Source organism: Centropristis striata, chromosome 2, assembly GCF_030273125.1.
Source record: "Centropristis striata isolate RG_2023a ecotype Rhode Island chromosome 2, C.striata_1.0, whole genome shotgun sequence".
In the NCBI taxonomy this organism is placed as follows: Eukaryota; Metazoa; Chordata; class Actinopteri; order Perciformes; family Serranidae; genus Centropristis; species Centropristis striata.
In genome coordinates this window covers 7,783,947-7,799,995 of record NC_081518.1, presented here as the reverse complement: position 1 = coordinate 7,799,995, position 16,049 = coordinate 7,783,947, and the positions used below count along the sequence as shown (strand labels likewise).

Below are 16,049 nucleotides of genomic sequence, written 5' to 3'. Positions count from 1 at the left end.
GCGGGGTTAGTGCTTATGACCGTCGTCCCATCCTGCCTGCTCTGTCATCCTTTATTGAGGCTCTTTAAGCTGCCATCTTGTTGTATCTCAGCGAACAGATGTACATCATCCAAGATTTAAAACTTTCTGCCAGAAAAGGGAAACAGCCAGACTTCAATAATTAATTCAAACATGTCTGGCCACAATCATTTCCAGTGCTGACAACAGCAGATGTCTCCAAAGTTTTGTCACCAACTTGGCTGTTCAAACAACATCCAGGGATTCCCTGTTTGCACGATTGTCATCTTGTCATCAGAATAATTTTAATAGACTTCGTTAGACAGTGAAGAGTGAATAATTTACCCAGCAGTGGGCATGCATATCCCCACTGCAGGGCTTCCTACCATGTAGATGTTGTCATGGGGCCTTTAGTTCTTTCAGCAGAAGCACAAACTGAGGAGTGAGTGAGGAGGCTGTGTTTTTACAACAGGCAGGTGTGTTGACTCCTATCCAGATGGCAGTCTAAAATAGAAACTTCCCGCAGTCTCCTCTCAGTAAGAGGCAGGAGTGATTACATTTTGCCATCCTTCATTATTGGCCCCACGGTGCACAACAAATGCACGGTACATGATTTCTCGTAGGGCTTTATACACCTGAGAAATAGATTTCCAAATATACACTATTTATTAATCAAATGCTAATGCCGTGATCACAAGATATGAATTCCTCTGAAATATAATTTTCTCGTACCATCAAAGACAGCAACATTTTTCAAAGATTAAATTATTTTTCTCTCTGCTGCTCCACCTGAGCCAAGCAGAGGCACTAAATGACACACATACAAGTGGCTATCAGGTGCATTAGGCCAACCAAGTCAGAGGTGAGACTGATACTGTTCTCTCCACTGCTCCCCATTTCCTCCAGCCTGTGTTTGTTTGAGAGGGAACTCATAAATAACTGTCACTTTTCCTTGCCGCTCCACTCCACTTGTTTCAAACTACTCTGCAAAAAGATAGGTGGGGGGGTGAGGGGGCCTTATCCAATATTTTTCTGTGTATATGTGCATGACTGTGTGTGCATGTGTGCATGTGTGCATGTCTGAGCTTGATTCCTATGCTAAAAAGTTCGTATTCTGTCAATCCTGTCAGCAAACAGTCACACTCAGACGCATGTTTCAATGCTTTCCTTCATCCCATCATTCCCTCTCCTTTTACCTTTATCCTTCATTTCATTTCTACTCCTTTTTTATTTTTTACACCCCTCCTCCTCCTCGTCTTTCTTCTTTTCCTTTGCAAAACACTATCTGCATTATCCCGAGCTTCTCAATTATCTGGCCTAATGCATGCACCACTAAGATTAGTTTGCAAATTTAATTAATTCTTATCAAGGAGACTGCATAGCAGATGCTGGGGCAATTAGCACTTAATGGAAAACACGGGGACAGCAATATTAACGTTTTAATTCCACAGGGATTTGGCAAGTCCCTGAGACGTGTTATTTCTGTCTGCTTTTTCACACTTCAGATCTTATTTTTCAAAAGCACTGCAGTCTCTCAACCTGAACCAGACCAGAGAATACGTGTCTGGTTTTTAATTAAAAGCAAGAGGTGCTGCAGCTACATCAGGCGGACTACCTGGCCGCTGAGACAGAGGTGACACACACACTCACATTTATGTACACACACACACACACATACACACACACAGATGTTGGGAGTGAGATATGTTACTCACCCTGCCTGTTTTGGAGGTGCTTTAGTGCTGGGGAGAGTGGGATGCTTGTAGTACCTGCATGAAAAACAACTGCAATTAAAAGAGCTTTTTCGGCTGGTGAAAATGCAGCACAGTATTTTGCCGACAGCAGCAGCATCTTTCCTCCGCAGGGTATTGGAGTATGACTGCAACATAATAGTGCTGGGACTGGGGCGGAACAAGGGCTGAGCCAGATGACTCCTGGGATGGGCTCTATCAAACATGCAGTATACGAGAAGGCCCATGCAATGCAACACCTGCTTCACTTTGGCCACAAATGGAGCCAAAAATAATGGACAAGATGATTTAGTTTGAATATTTACGGTAAATGTTCTGTATTTGATTTACTTCAGTGTTAAGTTTGTGTTCTTTGCAGGAATAAACAATCACAACAAAAAAAAGAGCAAAAACTTGAGTGTGTGTTTCTCAGGCCATTGGAGACCAGTTAAGCTCCAACCTGTGCTGCGCTGCTGCGGCCTGCCTTTGGGCCAGGTGACTGCATTTTCACTGCAGCTTTAACTGCAGTGGCCTTTCATAGTGGTGACAGATGGAGGGCATTTAGCCCTAATGACACAGAGGGCCTCCAATCCTCTAACCTGATGGACCTACGGCTGTAAAAGGCCTCTGCTCTGTCTGTCTCAGTGGCCAGGGTGAGGCCCGTGAAGACTGATGATAGAGGTTGTGTGTGTGTGTTTTGTTGGTGTGTGTGAGGTCAATCATGAAGACAATAGAGAGAAAATGGGATGCTTGACTCTTACCAGCTTTCCTCCAGATTTCCTCTGGCAGGTATCCTGAGGGAGGCCTGTGTAAGAAGTCTCTGTGGATCTCTGAAACACACAAGCAGGGACACACTCAGTCTCAATTACTCTTGACTTTTGATCTGCACAAACACACAAGTCCAACCCATTATCACGCCAAACTGATCAGAAGGACGTTTCAGGAGGTCAGGAGCCTTTGGCCTCACTTTGTTATGTACAAGGTATCCCTCAAGTATCATTTTAGGACATGCACAGCTTTCTGAGCCAGGTGACGTAGTATTGAAAGTGCAAAGCTGGAAGAGGATGGATTAGTCCAAAAAACACAGGACTATCACCCCAGAAACAGCTGTTCATGTCCCATGACTTCCACCCAGGAGACAGGTGTTTGTGTCCCTTGCGAAACTGTGACAAACATACTTGAAAGAAAAAAAACCTAAACCACAATTATTTCCTTTCCAAGTTTTTGTTGCCTAAGCATAACTGAGTATTTTTGCGTGAATTCACAACACATTTTGTAGTCCATCTGATTAAACTGCACATCCAAATCTGACACAAGAGGGGTATCCTGTTCATTAAAAAGTGACACCAAAAACTCCTGACCAAGTGTCCGTAAGTGACGAGTGCGAGTGTGAATGTGTTAACAAGTCTCCCCTATAGTTTACAATTCTGTTCTATTCTATGTGTGATAACATCAGCAAATAAGCCTTTTTTTACCATTCACAGGAAAGAAATGAGAATAGAGGAGTTAGAAGTGAATATAAATCTTGATTATAATGAGCATGCTGGCAGCATAAGGGTGCAGTCAGTTTGTTAAACATCCAGGATGTTGCAACTAGATTTGTATTGGCTCTCAGCATGAGCAACAATTTGTTAATTTGCAGAAATGTACGATAATCTAACTGCCTTTTTATGTCTAAATAGATATATTGAGGCAATTTCAGCTTTTCAAATTAGCCCTACCTTGCTGTAAGTGTTTCGCTTTGCCCAACATACCCTGTGTGTGTTTGTCTACCTGTCTGTCTGCCTGTCTGCCTTTCAGCAGCCGAGGAAGTTCCTATGGGCAGTGACTCGCTGCTGCTAGCTGTGTTGGAGGAGGAGTTGTGGTGAGGAGTAGGAGGAGGAGGAAGAGGAGGAGGAGGAGGAAGGCAGTGCTGTCCGTTGCTCCCACCTTTTTTCATCTCCTCCACGTCGCTGTAGCGCCGAATCCAGTGATTCATCTCCTCCCGGTCGGCCTCCTGGCAGCGGCGCAGCACCGTCAGAGAGCGCCGTGTCTTCTCCACCATGTCCATGATGCAGTTCAGGAGCTGCGAAGGGATCGAAGATGAGATAAAACAGTTTCTTATCAATCAATGAACAAGGAAAGTTTATCAGTGCTCCGTTTCGTTGCGTCCTAATCACATGCCCAGGTCCCCCAAATACTAATAAAATAATAATAATAGTAATAATAAACTTTATTTGTATAGCACTTTTCTTAACAAAGTTACAAAGTGCTTTACAGGCAAGAGATAATAACATAGTGGAAGACAGAAAAAATTACAATAAAACAATAAAGCAAAGTAAAGTGCAATGCAGACAAGTTGGAATCGCAAATGTCAAAACATAGAAAGTTGCACGAGCTGGGGGAGAAAACAACAACCAAGAGATTAAGTAGTTAAAAAGGCTTTGCGATAAGAGAAAGTTTTCAGTAGGGATTTAAAAGAGGCTAGTGATGAAGCCTGTCTGACCTCAAGGGGTAGAGAGTTCCAGAGACTTGGGGCCCTAACAGCAAATGCCCGGTCACCCTTGGTAACCAGCCGGGCTCTAGGGACCACCAGATAACTATATCTTTATCTGGGTGCTCCAGTAAATTTGGGAAACTATGGGGCCCATTCCTACAATTTGTTAAGACGACAGATCTTCCACTTACTGACATGACGGAAGCAATTTAGAGGGGTGGATGTGTTGCTTCTGGTGTGTTGAGGGTCACATGCCACTACGCTGATTTAGGATGTCTGTTGCTATCAATTGCAGTTTACTATTACCTGACTGATGTGCCTGTGTTTGTTTGTTTTTTTGTTTGTTTGTTTTTGTTTTGTCTTTTTATGGCTGTTCTAGTTCTGTGAGTTATTCAGGTATGCAGCAATACTTCAATGATCACTTTGTTTTTTGTTGGTTTGTTTTTTCTATAAGAAAAAATGATTAATTTACTCTTTGTGTATGTTTTAATACAATTGTACTCATCTGCAAAACCCAATAAAAAACGTTTGAAAAAAATAAAAGATAACTAAAACTTCATCAATGATAAATGAATCAAACTTCATATCAACAAAGCCAGTTTAAAAGGAAAGCGTTGCTTTTGGAGCCACCGAGCTGTAAATCTACACACTATTTTAATCTCTCCCAAAACACATTCCACCTAGCAGACTTGCGTGTTTGCATGTGATTGTGTGTTTCTGTCTGTTCATGGATTGTGTGCTCGTCAGTGAATTTCAATGTCTAAGAGCATTACAACAACGGTAATGTAACAGCTGGGCTGCTGATGAAAAAGTTGAGCCAATTCCTTCCACCCTTCTGCTCCGTTCCCTGCCAACTCAACAGATTTCCTCTCTCCCCCCCTCCTGCTGTAAACAGTGTCACTTTTTTCCACAGTGCCCTGTGTTTCCAGACCGGGGCCCGGCCTGCTAAATGGGTTTAGCATGGTTGACATTCAATCCATATCATTATTCCCATTCATCTTTTCCTCTCTCTCTGTCTCTGCCTGCTTTCCTCTGTCTCTCCACTCCCTCCCTCCCCCTCTGAGTTAGCTATATTTATTTCAGTGAAGTGTTTCTAATTTGGCAGGGGTCCAGGCCTGGCCGGTTCTCTCCATGACTGCAGCTCTTGTCTCAGCTGCTCTCCCCAGCTGGAGCTGCGCTCTGCTGGGTCCTGAGCTCCATCTGGGGCCCTGTTTCTGTGTGTGTGTGCGTGTCTGTCTGTGTGTATGTATGTATGTGTGTGTCTAGTGAACATGATTTTGTCTTCATGGAGTTGGGTGCCAGGAAGCCAGATAGGTGACTGTCTGTTGTTAATTCACCACACTGACACAGACCTCTTATGTTCAGCTGTCTGTCAACTGCCCACTCAGATGGGACAGAGGTTGTTCTGTCTGTCAACAGTTCCTCTTCCACTAAAATTTACTGTAATCACCTGCTGACCCCATATCTAGTTTTTCCACTGCTTCATGATGTTTTTGAATGAAACAAAGAGCTGGTTGACATTAAACATGGCTACCGTGCTGATACGTACATTATCTAGGTGCTTCCATTCCTCTGCCCACTCTCGATCTGTAAGACGGTGGTCAATCACCTCCTCTTGGCGCGCTCCGTGCACTGCTAAAAGACCAACACAGGGTTCAGAATCAGCACATGTACAGTATACTGTGTTACTGACTGTGAGCAGAAAATGACAGTGATGCATTTTCTTGTCACTGGGTGGATACAAAAACAGGGTGCTTCACAAAGGGAAATTAGATTATTTTCTAAGTCTAAAAACATTGGAACCATCAAACAATCAAATCAAATCAGGTCATCCGGTTTACTTTTCAGGCCTGGATTTTGCTGCTTGATTCAGATCTGGTGAGGATGTTTTTAGTGCATGATGAGCTGAGATTTGTCCATTTATATTTATAAAAGTAAGCTAAAAATGTTTTTTTCACACACTTACAATAGAGGATGGACTTTTTCTCTTCTCATTTTTTTTCTTTTATTGTCTTGTATTTTCAGGATACGTTATAAAAGTTTCAAGCAAAATAACATATCATATCATATCCCTATGGTATAGCCTTGTGTCTCGTCAGTGAGACAGTTTGGCTAAGAATTCATCTCTGTCCTTTTGGGAAAGCAGAAGGAAGGCATATATGGTTGCCACAGTTGGAGCATATAGGCATGTATGGATGTGGTCTTTATATAGACGCAGTGCCACAAGGATTATCACACTGGACTGACAACTGGCCTTTGTTCTCTACATACACCCCACTTACATATACGCCAACCTATATCCTTGACCATATTACCCAGGACTGTAGATCTTTAGGTTTATCTGACTCTGTGATTGTCCTACCTGTCTGCCGGTGCCTGTCTCGGGCATCGCGGTGTTCATTATGTCTGTAAGCGTCTCTGTACTGGTGCGCCAGGGCCATGTCTTCTAGGCGATAGTGTTGGGGTCCCACTTGGGGGTTGGGTGGGTGGGGCAGGCCGTTGGGAGGGTGTGTGGGGAGGCCGTTGGGAGGCGGGTGAGCAGGAAGACCCGTGCTGGGGCTGAAGCGTTGACTGGGGCTGATGGTGCAGGGCCGCTTAGCCAGGTGCTCCGGGTGCAACCCGTCTCTCTCTGAGCTGTCTTTGGTCCTGAAGAGGAGGACAGGGGAGTTAAAACATGATTAATCAATCAATCAATTAGATTTTATTTGCATAGCACAAAGCACAAACTGAGGAAGCGCCATCTCAATGTCCAGAAGTGAGGAAACACTAGAGGCAGGTTAGAAATGAATTAGATAAAAATAAATAAAAATAAAGGAAGGTAAGATAAAATAAAATAAAATAAAATGAAATAAAAAACAAATGTAAATAATGATAACAATAAAAAGAAAAAAAAGCTAGCTTAAAAAAAGATGAAAACAATCAATAAATAATTAAAAAGTATAATATATATATATATATATATATATATATATATATATATATATATATATATATATATATATATATATAAATTCAAGTTCAAGTAAAAGCCAAATTAAAAAGATGATGTAAAATCACTTAGAGTTCTATGTGAATACAGGCGTGGCTTATCATACTATTTCATGTGGTGATTATAAAAGGTATTTTGTATGAGCCTGAACACAAAACTAAGCCAGGTAGTAGATAATGGCAGCACCACACAGTATACAGTATACAGTATGAAAAGAGCAAACTGTGGTAACAAAGACATGAAACATCCAGAATTTAAAAACACAGGAAGAAAGTTGAACTGTTGGACACAGGCTGAGGCCTGCAGCGTTTTTCCAGCAGTGGGGAGTGTGGGATGTCTGGATGTGTGGTATCTTATGATCGACAACAAAACAGATCCTTATGGTACAATTCACTGTTTATTTGCCAATATGCAAAAGACAGACTGCCTGTGTTTCCACTACCACATTTACCATCATTCCACAAATATCCACCCAAGAATCGATTCAGCTGCCTCAGATAAATGCTGAACCCATCAGAAATTGTTTTGATGCTAACCTCATTTACAAAAATAAAACTCCCACTGCATGGTTCATTTCTCACCTCAGCTTTAGTCAGAAACAGATCTTTGACACTACGTAACTTTTTGTACAGTCTACTTCATCTTTCTCCCGCTAGTCCATCTATGGACTCGCCAGACCACAATGAGTAATGTGAAAATTTGGGATTGCTTTGCCAGGCTAAATATGCTGTGCCAGTGTATTACTTCATAGTTCAGGAAAAACATGCCCCAACAAATGCCCATAAAATCAGATCATAGGGCAAAAAAAAAATGTCCGCTGTAAAAACATGCCTTTGATTCTTTTCATGAAGTCTGATTGGTTGCGTTTGTGTAAACTTTATTTTTCAAAGATGACAGCATCAAATATTGTAGAGTATACCTGTTTGAGGATTGTCTGGATTGGATTGTCTATCCAGAAAAACAAACTGGTTTTTTAAAGTTCAACAACTCCCACATGGTGTATGCAAACACACATACTCACACACACACACACACACGAGATCTGCTCGTTGTTCAGTTACAGTGAGGCAGCGCTCCACCAAAGCTTCTGCACAGCTGTACGCCATATGTATCAAACAAAGCCAAGTCCAACTGTACACCCTGCGTCTCAAGCTCTTAATCTGAATATCCCTCAGCCGACTCTTAGATTGCAAGTATTTCTCCCTCTCCCTCCCACCCTGCTCTCGGGCTTAAGGGGCAATATGGGCTGAATGCTGTGTGTTTGGCAGATGTTTAGTGACACTCATTTGTGTCTGTGTGCTTAAAGTGAGTGTGTATGTGTGTGTGTGTGTGTGTGTGTGAGAGAGAGGTTGTGTTTTCAAGCCATCTGGACAGTTTAAATGGGAGTGTTGATATTAATCTGTTTAGCTGGATGGCAATAGCCAGGCATTCGGATGCAAACCACTCTTTATCATCCCAGGGATCAAAGGCGAATAAATGCAACGCTGCCCCGCGGAGGATGTGCGTTTATGTATGTTTGTGTACGTCGGCTATCCTCGTACACATCTCTGGCTCTGGTCTCCAAAAGGAACAGCTGGCGGGATGTAGGCCCGGCCCCAGCCTGAACCCCCCCCCCCCTCCCTTCGCCGAGCCCCTCCTGCTGTTTATAAGCCACAGGTCAGGAGGCGGAGGTGTGCGGATTACAGTGGGATTGCACGTTCAGCTCCAACCCCTAGTCCCATCCAAACCACCACTGCCCACCTCCCCACACCCCACTCAGGATGTGCTCAGTGTTACGGTCAGCACATCACCATCTGGACACATCGCTGACATATGGACAGCTGCTGGGAGCCCGCAGGTCAGGCAGTCGGTGAGAGCGAGCGGGAGAAAGAGTGAGTGAGTGAGTGAGAGAGAGAGGTGAAAAAGTGATCAGAAAAGAGGAACAGTGCCAGTAAGAGAAGAAGAAAGAAAAGGGAAGAAAGGCAATGCCAGTTAATTCTGACTTGACATCTTCTTAGCTGGGTGAGGAAAGCAGAGCGCTGGGTAGAAATGTGGGACAGTTGCAATCCAAAGCTCACTGTTGGTGTGTCTGTCTGTCTTTGGGTTGTGCTGAGGACATTTACTGTACTTCACCACCTCCTCCTCCTCTCTCTCTCTCTGTCTCTCTTTTGCTTCTCAGACACTCTTTCTTTTCCTACAGTGCATTTATCTCACCCCTCCCTCCCAGACAGCTGGCAGAGCCAGCTTGGCATCGTGGCTGTCCAGACTTCCGCCTCCCGCACAGAGGATTTATAGCCTCCCCTTGTCGCTTGGCATTCTATAACACCCTGAAATAATTCATATATAACAGTGTGTATGTGAGAGTCTGCCAATGTATGTGCACCTCTGAAGTGTATATATTTTCTTGTGTTTAATGGAGATATGCTACCTGTCAGGGGTCCTTCTCTTGCCGTGCTCATTCATCTCCAGCATGATCTCCGAGGAGTCGAGGGGCGAGCTGGCGTTGGCGTCCAGGAGAAGCTGCTCGTGCTGGGCCAGATACTGAGCTGGAGTCTGCTTGGCCAACCTGGCACAGTGGAGCAACTCTCTCTGCAGCAGGGGCAGGTTTGCCTTCAGTGGTAAAGAGAGGGAAGACAGACATCTCTGGATTAGGAACGAAATAAGTTGTTGTAGGAGGGATATAGATTTATTGAGCCGATGTAAATGCAGAGGAGTGTTAAGTGGACAAGAGGTGAGCTAGACACTCATAGTGGAATAATAGATAGATGGTGTGAGAGTGAAATAATGCCAGATTAGGGGGAGAAAAAAGAGAAAGTGATAGATGAAGAGACAGGATGAGATAAGACAGGTCCCTTGACACCTTCCTCTGCCATGTGTGTGTGTGTGTGTGTGTGTGTGTCAGTGCTGTCAAATAGCTCTCTCAGACCTGTCTGGTTGATATAACGCAGCCATTGGTGCAATGTCCCAGATGTGGGGGATCATCGCACGCCAGGAGGTCTGACACACTCACACACAACACTTTTAACGGACATTCACAAGCACAATCCACCATTTTCTGCATAATGCTTCAAGCACAGTATACAAATATAGGTTTCCAATCTAGACAAGGTTTCCCTCTCCGCCTCTCTATGAACCTTTTGTTTGGAGGCAGTAAAGGAAGTAGCACAGAGGAAAGCTACACATACAGTATCTGCACACACACACACGCACACACACACACACAGACACACAGACACACAGACACACACACAGTTCTGAACACTGGCCATATGGATAGAAGCAGCATGCTCTGACTGTGTCTATTCAAGACATCCGGCTTGATTTATCTTATATAAAATCTGTGCAGGAGTATTTACCTTCAGGAAGGGAATGACGAATGGCCTCAGAGGGAAGTTGGTGGCCTCGTGAAGTTTGGAGTGAAACTCTTCGATGGTGAGAGTGGAGTTCTGCGCAAGACAACAGGGAGAGTTAGACAAAGAGTCGCTACGAGAAAAACTTCTATTACTCTCTTTTGCAGAGCTTCAAAAGTCCCGAAAGATGAATATCTTGTTTGCATGAGATCGAATATCTTTTGCAAACAAGATAAAGTTATGTGCACCAGCTATTATCTTTTGAGCACAAGATTTTTTTTAAATGGCAACTTTCACAACTTTATGGTTCTGTACTTACAATATGTAACATGCAATACACTGCAACACATCAATTAACAGTAGGCTGTCATCCAACACATTCTTACTCCCAACTTGTCAGATGCCAACCCTCTCTGTACCCCTCTAGCGTCGGTTTCAGATCTGACAGGGACAGCATGTCAGTTTTGTGCTCATTACATGGGTATTGGCTTTTCAAAATAAACTTCTGTGTTCCCAGGAAATGGCTAAGTTTAGGCTACATAACTACTTGGTTAAGGATAGAAAAAAACTACTCCCACACTTAACTTCTGGACAGTTATTTTTGTGACATTGTATAACATGATGAAAGTCTTGAGGATGAACTTATTTTGCCAGTTAACTTCAAATAACAACATTCACATTTGGTTTCTTGGACAATAACACTGGCCTCTTAGCTCACAGCCTGGGATTTGTTTGACTGCCCTAAACAGACATTTGCACTCTTTATATAATGTCCATCGCTCTGACCATCTAATAAAGACACAAATAGGTTTACACTGGAGTTAATGGAAAGCCCTTCTTGTCTCATACAGATGCTAAAAGGCTGCCTTCTTTGTCTGCATGTGATTCCAAGGGGCACTGACCAAACGTCAGTATCTGACAAGTTAGATCATCAAGCATAATAAGTAGATACAAGAGGAAAGAGAACTGCTGACTGAATGAATGAATGGAAAGTAGTCTTGATGAAAAAATTAAACCAAACAATACCACAAGAATATAATAACAACTTACCACCAGCCCCAGTACCAGGCTGCGCACTCTTTCCCCAATCTCAGGGGATATGTCGTTGCCAAACTGCTGCAGCGTGGTCAGGAAGCGCTTCAGTTTGCAGAGTTGCCGGGCACCACAAGCTGGCGGGAGCTGCTGGTTGGAAAGCGAGGCCGTCGACGACATGGCTGGCCCATTACTGAAGCCGTTAGGAGTGGACGGAGCACCGTTCAGCGATGTAGGAGAGTGGCTGCTCCCGTTCAGCACTGCAGATAAACAGACAGAAGGAAGAAACAACGTGAATTGGGTCAGTAGTTTTGGAGAGGCCTGGGGGGCATGTGACAGATCTGGGGGTGTGATTAGGGCAGAAGCACTTACATTCTGCTGAAAGAGACGTGTGTGGTTAAGATTAAATATAAGTAAAGCACACAATAGAGTCAAATTCGACGCCACGTCTGCAGAATGTGATGCACATTCAGAGGGGCAATTTTCTGCCAGTTTGACTGAGCGCTGTGAGTGTGTGCTTGTGTGTGTGTGTGTGTGTGTGTGTGTGTGTGTGTGTGTGTGTTCCCAGTAACTTCAGCTGTCTCACAAGTGCTACCATTTGACCCCCCTCCCCCTCCATCTCCCCCTGTATCAGTCTATTCCACCATGCTCCTCACCCTCTCCCCCCCACTCACTCACTCACTAGGACACAACTATAAGAGGAACTTGTTAAAGAGGTGCCAAAAATAGTCCTGTGGCCTGTGTTACTTTTATTCCAATAGCAGGTGTGTAGCTAAATCTGGCCCTACACATGTCCACCAGCTGAAAGTAGATTTGCAGCTTTAAGATTCAGAATAAGCTCAGCAGTCACACACATATATAATCACTCACATATTCCTCGTAATGCTGGCACAAACAAACTCACAAATAGCTCACAAACACACACGTTTGACCCCTTCTTGTTTTGATATTTTTCATAATACGAGCCAGATGAAAATGCATGCATTTACATGATTTACATGCCAAAAACTAAAGTTATTTTATGAAACGCTCAGTTCTTCTTCATTCTCCTGTATCATGAGTGTGTCATATTTTTTAAATAAATAAACATTTATGTGCATTATATCAGTGTTTTTAAATAACTAAAGATGACGAACTGGAACATAGTTTTCTATCAGATTAAACAAAGAATAGAGCCTGTCTATGAAAGGACTGTACCTGTAATTAAATGATTGCATTTCATTATAGCAGCATATGCAAGCACTTACACTGAGCACGGCATCCAAACTATAATTTTATAACCGCTGCAGCAACTTAATCTTTTCAAAATGTATTTTCAGGACTCTGCAATGAGCCATTGTGGACTGAAACACTATACTTTGTACTTGAAAACAAGACTATGTAGAGTTTAGCTGTTCAATAGTCCTGTCGTTCCTGTGGTTCCTCTAAGGCGTGCTTGTTGCTCTAATCTGTGGGTCGAGGGCCTGAACACATATGGACTAACCCATGTGATCCCAACAGGCAGCACTTGTGTTCTGGTTTTAGAGAGAGAGGGAGAGGTGCAAGGAGAGAGCTACACTGCTGACCGCCCGCCACAACAGGTGAAACAACATGGCCTGTCATTGCTATATAGGGAAGAAAGTAGTCTACACACCGCAACGCCATCGCCGCCCAACCAGCTGGTAAACAACACTCACACACATGCACACACAATGCCACAGCCGCACTCGCACATGCGCTCAAAGACACTTGTCCCAATAGCAAGGGCATTCTGCACACCGAAAGACACACACACAGATAGATGCTTGCAGAGACACACACCTGACACACAAGTGACTCCAACACTTGTTCCCAGAACAGGGAAGAAACGCATATTTGGGATTTCTCTTGCTTTACACAAGCATATAAAGTGTCCATGACAGTTGACTTAACAGGGACGAATGACCATGTACTGTAGTTCATTATGGATGCCTTACAGTAACAGAAGAATATACATTTGTGTAATTTATAACACACTGATGAGGGTAGCATTTTAACAAGACACTGGAACATCATCAGTGAAATACTGGTGACATAAATAGTCCTTTGTGAACTAGATTTTCACTTTCAAAGCTGATGAAGAAGAGTTTAACGAGATTTTGGGGGCAGTGTCACAAAGACAGGAAACAAAGACAGAGAGAGGGAATGACATGCAACAAAGGTCTTTGACTTGAATAAACTCTAGTGGCCACTAGATCACTGGGTGCTCCAGTTTAGTACAATTTCAACCTCAATGCAAGGTATTTGACCTACAAATTACAAAATCTTGCTTAAATTTGCAGGCCTATAAAGAAGCATAATTTGCAATGAAATTAATCTGGAATTAAAATGGAACAATGCTTTGAGAATCAGAAGTGTTCTGGATTGTGTTTGTAGTTCAAGCATCCAGTATCTGCAGGCTTTGGTTTAAACAGCAGGTAAACAGTCTGTGTTGAGAGCGTAGTTGGTGTTGTCTTTCAATGCCAAGTCCATTCTCGTGTCATAAGAAAAAAATAATAAAAAAAATGTCTGGTTCTTAGAAAAGGGTAATTTCTAGAAGGTATTCCTTGATTTTTTTCACTCTTGTCAGACTCACTGGCTGAAGTCAATGCCTAACCATTCCACAAACCTAGGATTACCTTCTACAACCGCAGTAAAGGAAGTCTCGGCCAAAATATCTGTTATACAGATTTCTATTAGCTACACTGTTACCTCTCACAAATATTGACCGTTGCCCTCAGAGGATGAACTGCCATCAGACAGGTAGCCTATGGGTTCAGAGATTGCACAAAGTCCATACCACCTACCAACCATGCCTATCTTCTCGAGTGCTTACTGGGAAATAAAGAACTCACTGGGTCGCTGCTTTAGCACACCTACCAACTCACTGCTTTTTTTCCTCACACCTGCCTGGTTGATTTCTTGCTGACATGAAGCCTCAGCATAAAACGATTGTCTTCAAGCAAAAGAAAACATTTATCTCACAGCATGTAATCTAGAACTCTTTGGGTCTTTTACAGCTAGTTTAAAATAAAGATTTTGGACTGTAGATGATAGAGACTTAAGCAGTAATTACTCAAGAAAGGGTTCTTACTTGATTTACTGGTAGCAGGGGTGAATGAAGCGTTGCGACTGGTTGCTTGGCTGACAGCCGGGGGTGGAGGAGGCATGGTGGGTGGGGTGGACCTGGGCTGGGTTTTTACATCCGCAGGTGAATCTGGCATTGTTCCAACCTTCTGCACTCTGCTACCTGGAATATGAAAGAAGGAAAAAAAACAAGACGGTCATCAAGATGGAGCAGCAGCATGAAAATAATAAATAAATCACAGTTTCAAAGTGGAGACAGCTGGTTAAGGTGGAGACCGCTGACATTTTCACCTGGGAACCATCGATTGTTTCCTTAAACCAAAAGCCCCATAAAAAGAACCAAAACAAATCAATGCAGGGAGTGGAAATGCATCCAAACTTGTATTGTGTCTCTCTTGTTGGAGATTCATGGGCCTGGGAGACATACAGTAACACCTGCTCACTCGCTCAGCTGCTGCTGACTGAGAGCCCCCCCTCCCTCTCTTTCTCTCTCTCTCTCTCCTTCACACATACACACTGCATGCAGTTCTGACATCCCAATCAGTGCCCCTCCACTGTAACCTCCAACCCCCAGACACACACACACACACAGACATATTCACATGCACACACTCCTCAGTCCTCCCCGCCTGTCCCCTCTCGTCCCCTAGTTCAGACAGCCGGCTTGACAGCCAGTGACAAGTGCAGCTGGATCTGCTGCTGTCCATCACTGTGGACTGGCTTTCAGCAGAGCTCCGTCCTGCTACCAGAAGCTTCACTGTCCTCTGCCAGACACCCTGCCAGCACCAAACAAGGCAAGGCCACGCTCTGTAGCGTGAAGGGAATGGATGGTACAGCGAGGGACATGAGAAGAAAACATGACACGGGGTGGATGTTCTCCGGCCACAAGTGTGCGAGGGCTGTCGCCTTACACTCTGTATCAGTGGCAGAGGGCCTCGTGCAGTCTGTACTTACAGAGTCTCTTTAGGAAAATCATGCACAAAACTTCTTTCACATGCCAGACTGTATACATAATGAAAAAACAAGCATCATGTCTGTTATTTAGTGATGTATCTGTGATGTGTTTACTGTCTTTCTGTCTATGTGTCCGTCTGTCGGTGCAGCTGCTGGAACCAGATCTCTGTGCAACGTAAACCTGAACTGAGAGGTGTGATGAATTTCACAGCCTGTGAGAAGATAGCTTTAGAGTATGTGTACATGTGTGCAGGGAGCGCAATAAATGTGCACTATATGCAATGAAAAACAATTGAATCAATAGGCAGCTCTGTTTATTTATTAGTACATAATTGTGTGTATTTCTGCATTAGTACACACCCTGCCATTAAGTGTAGTAAACACATGCATTCATAATGAAAGAGTAAGGACACGGGGCACTGCAGATGTAAAACCCTCTCTCTGTATTTCTGTATCTC

General features: G+C 43.5%; 1 protein-coding gene across 1 annotated transcript in view; it reads right to left on the bottom strand.

Annotated features, from left to right (window-relative positions):
* The window catches only part of cbfa2t3 (CBFA2/RUNX1 partner transcriptional co-repressor 3), a 49,247-nt gene that overhangs the window by 8,481 nt on the left and 24,717 nt on the right, over nucleotides 1-16,049 (bottom strand). The window contains exons 2-10 of the mRNA XM_059352522.1: nucleotides 14,645-14,800; nucleotides 11,572-11,813; nucleotides 10,528-10,617; nucleotides 9,600-9,781; nucleotides 6,566-6,849; nucleotides 5,753-5,838; nucleotides 3,501-3,792; nucleotides 2,489-2,557; nucleotides 1,713-1,766 (exon numbers count right to left, since the gene is read on the bottom strand). Of these exons, the coding sequence (XP_059208505.1) occupies nucleotides 1,713-1,766; nucleotides 2,489-2,557; nucleotides 3,501-3,792; nucleotides 5,753-5,838; nucleotides 6,566-6,849; nucleotides 9,600-9,781; nucleotides 10,528-10,617; nucleotides 11,572-11,813; nucleotides 14,645-14,800 (1,455 nt within the window). The remainder of the gene's footprint in view (nucleotides 1-1,712; nucleotides 1,767-2,488; nucleotides 2,558-3,500; nucleotides 3,793-5,752; nucleotides 5,839-6,565; nucleotides 6,850-9,599; nucleotides 9,782-10,527; nucleotides 10,618-11,571; nucleotides 11,814-14,644; nucleotides 14,801-16,049) is intronic.